The sequence below is a fragment of the Bubalus kerabau genome, chromosome 23 (assembly GCF_029407905.1).
Source record: "Bubalus kerabau isolate K-KA32 ecotype Philippines breed swamp buffalo chromosome 23, PCC_UOA_SB_1v2, whole genome shotgun sequence".
Lineage (NCBI taxonomy): Eukaryota > Metazoa > Chordata > Mammalia > Artiodactyla > Bovidae > Bubalus > Bubalus kerabau.
Window position 1 is genome coordinate 23,478,946 of NC_073646.1, and position 12,534 is coordinate 23,491,479.

Below are 12,534 nucleotides of genomic sequence, written 5' to 3' on the forward strand. Positions count from 1 at the left end.
GGGAACTAAGATCCCACATGTAACATGGCCAAAAAAAGAAAAACTTCATCCACTGGACATTTTCTATACGTATGGTTTGTTATGCCTCAATTATGTTTCCATCTAGCCATTTTTTAGGACTCCTTTTGGTCAGTCTTGCATTAGAATGTCAATACTCTTGCAAACAGCCCTTTGCTTGCATGGCCATTACAGCAGTTCTAGTAAGGAGTAGCCTTGAAGCCACGCAGCCAGACCTCGTGAGAGCACAATCCTCATTTGCTGTGGATTTCCTAACCCTTCGCGGGTTTGGGCTTGCCAGGTCTTTTAGCCACTCGGAATAACCACCAGGGGGCGTATGGTGATTTCCTTTTTTTCTAGAAGAAGCTTCGTCACATTAAGGTTTTCTGAGATAAGCAGGCCTTCCCACCAAAACACTCTAAAATCTTTAAAAAAAAAAAAAAAAAAAGAATCAAAACCAGCCAAACAAAAAACCCTCAGAAACTCTTGTAAAGATCAGTCTTCCATGGACCAGCAATCCCATGCCTAGGATCTGACCTAGAGGGATTCCGGTCTAAGAGAAGATGTTGACCACAATCATCATGACAGCCTTGCTTGTAATAAAAACTGCAGACAGTGGAACCACCCTTCATTAAGGGTATAAGATCAGTCCTTCTAAAACAATAATGTGTGCGGACTTTCCCGGAGATTTTGTTAAAAGACGTCAGAGTCCCTAGGTCTGGGGTGTGGCCAGGAGATGCCCCTGCTTTTGGTTAGAGGACCTCATGTTAGGAGCATTGGCTCACTGGCTGGACTGCAGAGACCTCAGAGCAGCGGCTTCAACCACAGAACCGAGTGGCTGGCTGCTCCATCGCTGGCTGTCAGGTGTCGGGGCTGCTTGCCCGAGTTTCTCCATCTGCTCAGTGTTTCTCTCATCTGTATGGCCTGAGACAGCTCCTTCCCACAGGCACATCCCATCCAGTGAGAACAGGTACAGCGGTGTGCAGAGGACACACCCCTTTTCTTTAAAGGCAGGACCCTCATGTCAGTGCCTCAACCATGCTCACTTCCCACGAGTCAGAGCTTGATCACACCAATCTGGAGGCTGTTACTTGTACTCTTTATTTGGAATGTCATGTCCTCATCTGCAACGTGAGTGTTCTGTGATTAGTGGAAAAGAGGAAACTGGGTATCGGGCAGCATCAGCAGCATTTGCTCCAAGAAGGGACTGGTTAAATAAACTATAGTTTATCCAGAAGCTGGAATATTCAGCTACTAAGACAATGAGAAAGATATGGATAAACCACTACAGAAAGGCATCTCTAACATGGCTAAGAGGGGGAAAAAAAAAGTACAGTTGCAGAAGATCCTATTAGTATAATCTCATTTTTACTTGAAGGAAAATAAATTCAGTGGGTCATGCATGCATTCTGTCTCTACACTGGTTAACTTTAGAAAGAGTCTGGAATGGTTCACAGGAGGGTATGTTCCTCAGGAGATTATGTGATGGAAAGGAGTTACAGAAAGAGGACAAAGGACTGTCTCGATTCTTGGGCCACCTGCCCTCTCGTGGAAGGGATTTGGGGCATTTGGTTTCTGAGTGGGAAAGGGTACAGCCACATGTTTATGAGAGAACCCATCATTAAACTATGCCCCAGCCAAGCACTTTTCACCAAATTTTCATAATGAACCAATGAGCAAGGGGAGTGGATTTGCATTGACTTTCTGTCCAGCACACCCTCCACCTTCTGGAAATACCAATCTTTATTTTCTTTGGGAACAACTCAAGGATGACAGAGACATCACTTAGCCAACAAAGTGACTATATCAATATAATCAAAGTTATGGTTTTTCCTGTAGTCATGTATGGATGTGAGAGTTGGACCGTAACGAAGGCCGAACACTGAAGAACTGATGCATTCAATTGTGATGCTTGAGAAGATTCTTGAGAGTCTCTTGGACAGCAAGGGGGTCAAACCAGTTAATCCTAAAGGAAATTAACCCTGAATATTCCTTGGAAGGATTGATGCGAAAGCTGAAGCTTCAATACTTTGGCCACCTGATGCAAAGAGCTGACTCACTGGAAAAGACTCTGATGCTGGGAAAGATTGAAGGCAGGAGGAGAAGGGGACAGAGGATGAGATGGTTGGATGGCATCACTGACTCAATGGACATGAGCTTGAGCAAACCCTGGGAGATAGTGAAGGATAGGGAAGCCTGGTGTGCTGCAGTTCATGGGGTAGCAAAGAGTTGGACACGACTTAGTGACTTAGCAAGTGAACGCCAAGGACAACAGGGACAAAGCATTTGTGCTCCGTTGCCCAGGTGATTTGTTCAGAAATAGGCATGTGAACCAATAAGATTCAGACCAGAGACTGTGAGGACTGTTGTCAGATTTGCTGGGGAGTCCTTGTTTCCTATTGGACTTGAACCTGAATGGGTGGTAGCTGGAGCCTTTTAGGACCATGGTGAAGAAGAAAGCTGCTTCAAAGCAAAGACAAAACCAGAAATCACAGCCAGTGAAATAAAGGCCTGATGGCATGTTTTTAGACACTGGGTCCTGCCAGACCAGAAGCTTGGTACATTTCATTGTGTGAGCCGATGTTTTTTCTTAAGCTAGTTTGAGTTGAGTTTCTGTTGCTCACACCCAAGAGAGCGTTTAATGATACCACACTCCCCATTGCCTGAAGAAAAAAAAAATGCAAAAAACTGTTTTTATTTATTTATTTTACCAGATTGTAGCAGGTTTAATAGTGGTCCCCAAAGGTATGCCTGAATTGCAACCCCCAGAACCTGCAAAGGTGGCCTTATTTGGAAAACGATCTTTGCACATATATTTTGAGATGAGATCACCCTGGATTTAAAGTGGGGCCTTGTTTGTTTGCGCTCAGTTGTGTCCTACTCTCTGCAACTCCATGGACTATATCCCTCCAGGCTTCTCTGTCCGTAGAATTTTCCATGCCAGAACACTGGAGTGGGTTGCCATTTTCTTTTCCCGGGGATCTTCCTTACTCAGGGATCGAACCCACATCTCCTGCACTGGCAGGCTGATTCTTTACCACTGAGCCACCAGGGAACCCCCAAAGTCCCAATAGAGAGTGTCATAGGGAATTTGTCCTACAGACAGGTGAAAGCTTTGTGAGTTAGGGTTCGAGCATGAAATAGATATCACAGTCCAAAGAATTCAACCAAAGATAGTTTCATAAAGGGACAGTATATTGAGATGTAAGTATGATCAGTGGCACCAAAAAGGGTCAGTAAAACACCTGTCGTAGAGTCACTGTGGGGAACTGTGATTCCTAGGCTGGAAAGAAGGAGGGAATAATGTTACAGGTCTTCTGCAGAGCAGCAGCCGGCCGTGGAGGAACGAAGACAATGCCAGGACCACAGGGAGGCTGCAGGAGAGCTGGGATGGTGGGGGAGGGGGAGGGACAAACACCCCGACCATTCTCCACTACTCTCGGACCTCCCATTGGCCTCTCACTGCCAAGTCTAACTGGAAACCTGAGAGCAAAGGAGGCCAGGTGCTCCAGCTCCGTGAAATGAGCCCACTGGGATGAGGCACAGAGCATGGGAGGAAGAGCAGAAAAGGAACCCAGGGAGGGCGCAGTGGTCGAACAGGGCAGACTAGCCATCTTCTTCTGCAAGTTTGTGGGGGAAGAACTGGAAGGAGCATCTCACTGCTTCCCTTTCATGTTGAGATGGTCTGTGTTTCCCCATAAGAACCTATTTATAAAAAGACTCTTTGTTTTGTTTTTAAGACTTTTTTTTTTCCATATGAGTTTGTTGTTTTTTAAAATAGAAGTGTAGTTGAGTTTGAGCATGCTCTGGGAGATGGTGAAGGGCAGGGAAGCCTGGTGTGCTGCAGCCCATGAGGTTGCAAAGAGTTGGACACGACTGAGCGACTGAACAACACTATAGCCGATTTGGGCTTCCCCAGTGGCTCAGCCGGAGAAGGCAATGGCACCGCACTCCAGTAGTTTTGCCTGGAAAATCCCATAGACGGAGAAGCCTGGTGGGCTGCAGTCCATGGGGTCGTGAAGAGTCGGACACGACTGAGCGACTTCACTTTCCCTTTTCACTTTCACGCATTGGAGAAGGAAATGGCAACCCACTCCAGTGTTCTTGCCTGGAGAATCCCAGGGATGGGGGAGCCTGGTGGGCTGCCGTCTATGGGGTCGCAGAGTCGGACACGACTGAAGTGACTTAGTAGTAGTAGTAGTAGTAATAGTGTCTCAGCAGTAAAAAAAATCTTCCTGCCAATGCAGGAGACTTGGGTTCAATGCCTGGGATCCGCTGGAGAAGGAAATGGCACCCCGCTCCAGTATTCTTGCCTGGGGAATCCCATGGACAGAGGAACCTGGTGGGCTACACTCCATGGGGTCCCAGAGAGTCATACACGACTAACGACTGAACACATGCATGCGTGGTGTGCGTGCACACACACACACACACACACACAGTTGATTTACAATGCTGTGTTACTTTCAGGTCTACAGCAAAGTGATTCAGTTATATATATATACACACACACTTTTTCACATTCTTTTCCATTATGGTTTATCACAGGGTATTGAATACAGTTTTCTGTGCTATATAGGAGGAAAGGACCTACAATCCAGCTAATAAACAGATCCATCACCTCCAAAAGTTAGCTTGTGCCCCTTTGTAACATCCATCTGTCCTGCCATCCCCTCACTCAGTCAAATGTTCATCTGCTGCCACAACAGATCCAGCTACATTTTCTAGAATCTTGCGTAAATGGAATCATCCCACACATACTCTCTTTTATCTAGCTTCTTCCCCACAGCATTCTATTTTGAGATTTTAAGCATGAATACATGTACTAGAGAGAAGTATTGAGAGATTGCTTTGTTCACAATCCTATCCTGTGCGTTTCTTCTCTCAATGGCTTTGACAAAGATATAGAAAGATTATATATTTTATTAAAAGTCTCAAAATAACTTTTTTTGGGGGAAGGGGACACACCAGTTGGCATTCAGGATCTTAGTTCACTGACCAGGGATCGAACCCAAGACCCCTGCATTGGGAGCTCAGAGTTTTAACCACTGGGTGACCAGGGAAGTCCCCAAAGTAACCATATTGATGGTCAGAGTGGAGGGCTTTTTTGTTTTGTTTTTGCCGCATCACATAGCTTGAGGGATTAAAGGATCGTTCCCCAACCAGGGATGGAACCAGTGTCCCCTGCAGTGGATATGTGTGTGCATGCTAAGTCGCCTCCGTTGTATCCCACTCTTTGCAACCTCATGGACTGTAGCCCACCAGGCTCCTCTGTCCATGGAATTCTCCAGGCAAGAATACTGGAGTGGGTTGCCTGCCCTCCTTCAGGGGATCTTCCTGACCCTGGGATCAAACCTGCTTATGTCTCCTGCATTAGCAGGCGGTTCTTTACCACTAGCACCATGTGGGAAGCCCCAGAATGGTGGAAAGGTAGAGTCCTAACCACTGGCCTGTCAGGGAATTCCCTTGGAAGGTTTCTGAGAATGACATATCTTTGTTACCAGAGAGTTACCAGACTACATTCTTTCCACTGACATTTCCCCAACCAGTTGGCTGTGTTGTCTTCTGAAAGGGAAAAGTAGGGATGAAAATCTTTCCTGTTAGTGCCCCAAACTCTGGGGATGCTAACTCGTTGAGTGATTCTGTAGGTTAAGGGACAGCAAAAGTTTTCTGTAAGAGCCAGATGGTAAATATTTTAGGCTTTGCAGCCCATATGGTCTCTGTCACAAGTACTCAAATCTACCACTGTAGCACAAAGCAGTCAGAAACAAAATGCAAATAAATGGCATGACTGTGTTCCAATAAAACTTTATTTATAACAACAAGCAGGGGGCCATATTTGGCAGGTGAAACTGAGTAGGCCCCTGTAAAGTTCCTGGATACAAATCCTTTCTATGTCCCCGTTTCTTGTTTGTAGGAAATAGGCTTTATTCAGCCTCCTTGACCATTCCTAAGCTCCTGAGGGCAGGATCAAACAGTTGCTAATCAGGAAAGGGAGGGAATGCAGAAACAAGGGAGGAGCAGTCTTGAGACAATAGCCCAGTGTTAAAGCAGGATCTTGGTTCCTCCTTGAGGAACATGCAAAACCATGTCTTTGAACTAAGGCTCCCACCCAGGTGGAGGAGGTAACTTTCCACTGAGAACAAGATCCCTGGAGCACCACCCTGTTACCTCACCACCAACCAATCAGAACAAAGTCACACACCTCCAACCCTCGCCCACATTTTGTCTATGAAAACTTTTTGCCCAAACCACTGGGGAGTTCAGATTTTTTGAAACTTGAGCCACTTGTTTTTGGTTGACCCTGCAATAAACTTTCTCTGCTCCAAACTCCAGCCTTTTGGTTTGCTTGATCTGTGTGTTGAGTGCATAAACTTTTGCTCCTGTAACAACTATGGCTGTGATGTCAACAGATAACTAGTCAATCTGATCACATGGACCACAGCCTTGTCTAACTCAGTGAAACTAAGCCATGCCGTGTGGGGCCACCCAAGATGGACGGGTTATGGTGGAGAGGTCTGACAGAATGTGGTCCACTGGAGAAGGGAATGGCAAACCACTTCAGTATTCTTGCCTTGAGAACCCCATGAACAGTATGAAAAGGCAAAATGATAGGATACTGAAAGAGGAACTCCCCAGGTCGGTAGCTGCCCAATATGCTACTGGAGATCAGTGGAGAAATAACTCCAGAAAGAATGAAGGGATGAAGCCAAAGCAAAAACAATACCCAATTGTGGATGTGACTGGTGATAAAAGTAAGGTCCAATGCTGTAAAAAGCAATATTGCATAGGAATCTGGAATGTTAGGTCCATGAATCAAGGCAAATTGGAAGTGGTCAAACAGGAGATTGCAAGAGTGAACGTCGACATTCTAGGAATCAGTGAACTAAAATGGACTGGAATGGGTGAATTTAACTCAGATGACCATTATATCTACTACTGTGGGCAGGAGTCCCTTAGAAGAAATGGAGTAGCCATGATGGTCAACAAAAGAGTCTGAAATGCAGTACTTTGATGCAGTCTCAAAAATGACAGAATGATCTGTTTGTTTCCAAGGCAAACCATTCAATATCACAGTAATCCAAGACTATGCCCCAACCAGTAATGCTGAAGAAGCTGAAGTTGAACGATTCCAATGAATATTCAGGGTTAATTTTCTTTAGGATTGACTGGTTTGATCTCCTGCTGTCCAGGGGACTCTCAATAGTCTTCTCCTGTGATGCCACAGTTGAAGGCATCATTTCTTTGGTGCTCAGCCTTTTTTACTGTCCAGCTCTCACATCCATACATGCCTACTGGAAAAACCATAGCTTTGACTAGCCAGACCTTTGTCAGAAAAGTAATGTCTCTGCTTTTTAATATGCTGTCTAGGTTTGTCATAGCTTTTCTTCTAAGGAGCAAGTGTCTTTTAATTTCATGGCTGTAGTCACCATCTGCAGTGATTTTGGAGCCCAAGAAAATAAAGTCTATCACTGTTTCCATTGTTTCTCCTTCTATTTGCCATGAAATAATGGGACCGGATGCCATGATCTTAGTTTTTTGAATGTTGAATTTTAAACTACCTTTTTCACTCTCCTCTTTAATTTTCATCAAGAGGCTCTTTAATTCCTCTTTGCTTTCTGCCATAGGGGTGGTGTCATCTGCATATCTGAGGCTATTGACATTTCTACTGGCAGTCTTGATTCTGGCTTGTGCTTCATCCAGCCCAGCATTTTACATGATGTACTCTGCATATAAGTTAAATAAGCAGAGTGACAAAATACAGCCTTGACGCACTCTTTTCCTAATTTTGAACCAGTCTGTTGTTCCATGTCTGGTTCTAACTGTTGCTTCTTGACCTGTATACCTATTTCTCAGGAGGCAGGTAAGGTGGTCTGGTATTCCTATCTCTTTAAGAATTTCCCCCTGATAGCTCATTTGGTAAAGAATCCACCTGCAACGCAGGAGGCCCCAGTTCGATTCCTGGGTTGGGAAGATCCCCTAGGGAAGAGATAGTCTATCTACGCTAGTATTCTTGGGCTTCCCTTGTGACTCAACTGGTAAAGAATCTGCCTGCAGTGTGGGAGACCTGGCTTAGATCCCTGGGTTGGGAAGATGCCCTGGAGAAGGGAAAGGCTACTCACTCCAATATTCTGACCTAGAGAATTCCATGGACTCCATGGTGTCGAAAAGAGTCAGACACGACTGAACGACTCTCACTTCACTAAGAATTTCTCACAGTTTGTTATGATCCACACAGTCAAAAGCTTTGGCATAGTCAATGAAGCAGAAGTAGATATTTTTCTGAAATTCTCTTGCTTTTCCTATGATCCAATGAATGTTGGCAATTTGATCCCTGGTTCCTCTGCCTTCTCTAAATCCAGCATGAACATCTGGAAGTTCTTGGTTCACGTACTGCTGAAGCCTGGCTTGAATGATTTTGAGCATTACTTTGCTAGTATGTGAGATGAGTGCAATTGTGTGGTAGTTTGAGCATTCTTTGGCATTGCCTTTTTGAGATTGGAATGAAAACTGACCTTTTCCAATCCTGTGGCCACAGCTGAGTTTTCCAAATTTTCTGGCATATAGAGTGCAGCACTTTCACAGTATCATCTTTCAGGATTTGAGGGAGCTCAACTGGAATCCCATCACCTCCACTAGCTTTGTTCACAGTGATGCTTCCTAATGAGAGAGTCAGTTCCTAGGCAAGTTGATAGGGAGTCTAGGGGTCCCCAAGTAGAGAGGGGTCTGGAATTCTCAAGGAGGAAGAAAGGACAAACTTTTTTGTCTTTCTCTACATTCCTTAGGATTATATAACAATAATGTATCCTGCCTAAGGACAGTCTTTGGATTCAACCTTTTGTTATCTTAAAATGCTAATTATGGGAGTAGACCTGGTCTTTACAAGGATGTATCTTGCCTGAGGACAGTGTTACCTTAAGATGTAAATTATGGGAGTGGGTCTGATGAGGTCTTTGCAACCTCCAGACATTCTTTGGCTTATATAACTTCATTGTTAACACTAGCAAGCGGGTACTCTTTCTGCCCCCTTCTGATGCCTGTGTCAGAAGCTTTCTCTATCTCCTTTATACTTTAATAAAACTTTATTACACAAAAGCTCTGAGCGATCAAGCCTTGTCTCTGGCCCCGGATTGAATTCTTCTCCTCCGGGGGCCAAGAATCCCGGTGTATTCGCGTGATTCAACAACAACCTTTCATCTTGGGGGCTCGTCCGGGATCCTTCAGGACAAGGTAAGGATGCTTGGAGCTTTAGTTCTTTGTTCTCTTAGCGAACACGTTTTCTGCCGTGCTTTACTAACTCTACGGTGTGCTTGTGTGAATGAATGGCAGGCCCTGCGTGAAGCAAGTAAGGGGCCCTGCTCTGCGGTTCCACAGTGATCTCATACGGCTTATGGCAGAAACCTGTCGGGGCGTTACACCGACCTGCCAATGCCAAGAGGCACTCAATGTCTCCTTCGGGAACCGACCAGAAATGGGCAAAGCGTGTGGACCGAACTCTCCTTTCTCGGTCAAACTTTTCGGTCTCTTTGACCATTTCATAACTCCCTTGGGAATTAGAAGTACTAACCTAATCTATCGGATCATAGACTTTCAAGAGACTTGTGATCTATATTGTTACTGTATACTGTGGCTTAGGTCCCAAACTTGGATTGGTAGTCAAGAAAGTGTCTAGCCTCGCTAGGAATCAAAAGTTCGGAAGCTAGATGGAGCTCTAGCTCCCAGAACATCTCTGAGGTTAAAGGTTACTCAGATTGGGACTGTGATGGGTTTTTTCCTTTGGTAACGCCGGCTCTTAGTGGATCAGAGGAGGCTGTTATACTGGTGTGGTGATGCTTGGAAAGAACATCTCAGTTTTATGTTCGCGTTGGTCTTATTGTAGTCAGGAAATGCTCAGGGTCGTGCACAGGCACTCAGGTGATGAATGTTTCCCACAGCGGTTTTAGCTTGGGAGGCATTCTGGAAGGTTACTCTGATTCACCCCAGGTGACATCAGAGGCAAACAAGGTTAAGGGTGAAGAGCTGGACGTCAAGTAGGGATGCTATCAAGTCTACCCCTGGTACATCCCCACCCCATCTCGGTGGTAGAACCGGGAGGGACGAGTATGGCGCCTGCGTCGGTAAGGGACAGACTAAGTCCGACCAGGAAGGAAAAGCTTTTGGTGTAACTTCTGTCTACACCCCCATCTAGAGCAGGGAGGGACGCCTCCGGTAGAAAAATGGCGCTGGTCGCTTTTTTTATCTCTTACAGATGGGAGCTAACAATTCCAGCCTCACTCTGAACTGTATCCTGAAAAACTGGGATAGATTTGATCCCCAGGGCTTAAAGAAGACACACCTGGTCTTCCTATGTGATACTGCATGGCCACGGTATCCATTGGAGGACGGCGAACGGTGGCCGGTTGGAGGGTCTCTTAAGTATAATACTGTTCTACAATTAGACCAGTTCTGTAAGGAACAAGGGAAATGGGTAGAAGTAGCATATGTGTTGCCCTTTTACTCTCTGCGAAATATGCCAGACTTATGTCCTAAGGGTATAGATTTGGGCGTGAAACCTTCAGCTCCCTCCTGTCCTCTTACTTTGCCCCCGTGCTGGGGACTCCAAACTGGGATTCAAACTGCCCACATGGAGGTCCAAACAACTCCTGTCTCAGTACGACCTCAGACTACTCTGGTTTCAGTAGAAACTCAGACCATCGAAGTAAGAGATGAGATGGAGGACAGGAGACAAAGAGAAGAGGAAAAACAGGTTTCTCCAATCTATCCCTGGGACCATATGCACAGAGCAGCCAGGAAGACTGAGGAACAGTCACACAAGCTGTTGCCTCTTTATGAAACACCCACCGGGAGAAATAATCAGTCTGTGAGAGTTAATAAGCCTTTTTCTTATCAAGAAATACAAAGAATCAAGGAAGATCTGGGAGACTATTTAGATGACCCAGAAAAATATATTAGAGCTTTTAAAGGTGTTACTCTGCTTTATGACCTCACTTGGAAGGATGTGATGTATATCTTAGGACAAACGCTGACTCCCGAGTCAAAGACTCGAGTTTTGGAAAAAGCGGTTGCTTATAGAGATAAATGGCTTGGTAATGAATCAGTAGGGAAGAGGGAGAACGAGATATCGGCCCTCCCCACTGGGAATCAGGCGGTCCCAACTATAGAACCAGACTGGGACTACAACACAGCTAAAGGAAGATGGGATCAGAGTCATTTTGTTAGGTGTATTCTTGAAGGACTTAGGCAGGCACGTTCTAAGCCTTTAAACTATGGCAAATTGGCAGATATAGAACAGGAGGAAAAAGCTCCTGGTAAATTCCTAGATAGACTGAGAGAAGGCCTTCGCGGATTCACTGAGATTGATCCCGAAAGTGAAGAGGGAAAAGTAATCTTAAAGGATAGATTTCTCACTCAGTCGGCTCCAGATATCCGCCGTAAGCTATTAAAACAGGCGTATGGACCAAATCAGTCTTTAGATACTCTGTTACAACTGGCTCAGACAGTCTATTATGGTAGGGAATATGAGGAAAAGAAAGAAAGGCAAAAAAGGACAAAGGAAAAGGCGGAAGCCTTCGCCATGGCTATGAAAAACGTTCTTAAACAGCCTGAGAAAAGTGCCCAGAGGGGCCCAGGTGAAAACAGATGGGCTTGCTACTACTGTGGAAAGGAGGGGCACCTCAAGCGGGATTGCCCTCAGGCATCTAAGCCGCCCCCGGCTCCATGTCCGGTCTGCAAAGGACCACACTGGAAGAGAGACTGCCCCCAGAGGCGTAGGTCTCCCGGGTCGGACTCTCAAGACAATCAGGACTGAAGGTGCCCGGGGGTCCCCACACAAGCTCCTGTCCTAATTACACCTGAGGAACCCCGGGTATTAATAGTTGTGCAGGGCCAATCCATCGATTTCCTTTTAGATACTGGGGCAACTTATTCTGTGCTCACTGAAGCCCCTGGCCCACTTTCTTCCCGATCCGCTTCCGTAATGGGACTGTCTGGACGAGCCAAAAGGTATTATTTCAGTTATTCTTTATCTTGCAACTGGGATTCTGTGCTGTTTTCACACGAGTTTCTGATTGTGCCAGAATCTCCCTCACCCCTCTTGGGAAGAGATATACTGAGCAAGGTCCATGCCTCTGTTTTCATGAATATGGAGCCCTCCCTTTCTCTCCCTTTAGTTGAACAAAATGTAAATCCTAGAGTATGGGCGGATGGAAAATCTGTGGGTCGAGCTCAAAATGCTATTCCTGTAGTTGTTAAGCTCAAAGACCCGCACGTATTTCCACATAAGAAGCAGTATCCACTGAAACCTGAAGTTAAGGAAGGGTTAAAACCCATCATTGAAAATTTAAAGGAACAGGGACTATTAATTTCCTGTAACAGTCCTTGCAACACTCCTATTTTGGGTATAAAGAAATCAAATGGTAAATAGAGACTAGTTCAAGATTTATGAATAATAAATGAGGCTGTAATTCCTTTACACCCCGTAGTGCCTAATCCTTATACTCTATTGTCTGAAATTCCTGAACGGGCCAAATATTTCTC

General features: G+C 45.3%; 2 protein-coding genes across 3 annotated transcripts in view; both read left to right on the plus strand.

Moving 5' to 3' along the window:
• The first annotated feature begins 8,666 nt into the window (after positions 1 to 8,666).
• The window catches only part of SLC5A11 (solute carrier family 5 member 11), a 73,776-nt gene continuing 69,908 nt past the window's right edge, over positions 8,667 to 12,534 (plus strand). For both annotated transcript variants that reach the window (XM_055561410.1, XM_055561411.1), the window contains exon 1: positions 8,667 to 9,228. The gene's annotated coding sequence lies outside the window, so the exon portion shown is untranslated. The remainder of the gene's footprint in view (positions 9,229 to 12,534) is intronic.
• Positions 9,236 to 12,130, plus strand: LOC129637334 (uncharacterized). The gene is made up of 2 exons (XM_055561412.1): positions 9,236 to 11,808; positions 11,907 to 12,130. Exon 1 carries the CDS (start codon positions 10,247 to 10,249, stop codon positions 11,804 to 11,806), a length of 1,560 nt encoding a protein of 519 aa, XP_055417387.1. The 5' UTR covers positions 9,236 to 10,246; the 3' UTR covers positions 11,807 to 11,808; positions 11,907 to 12,130.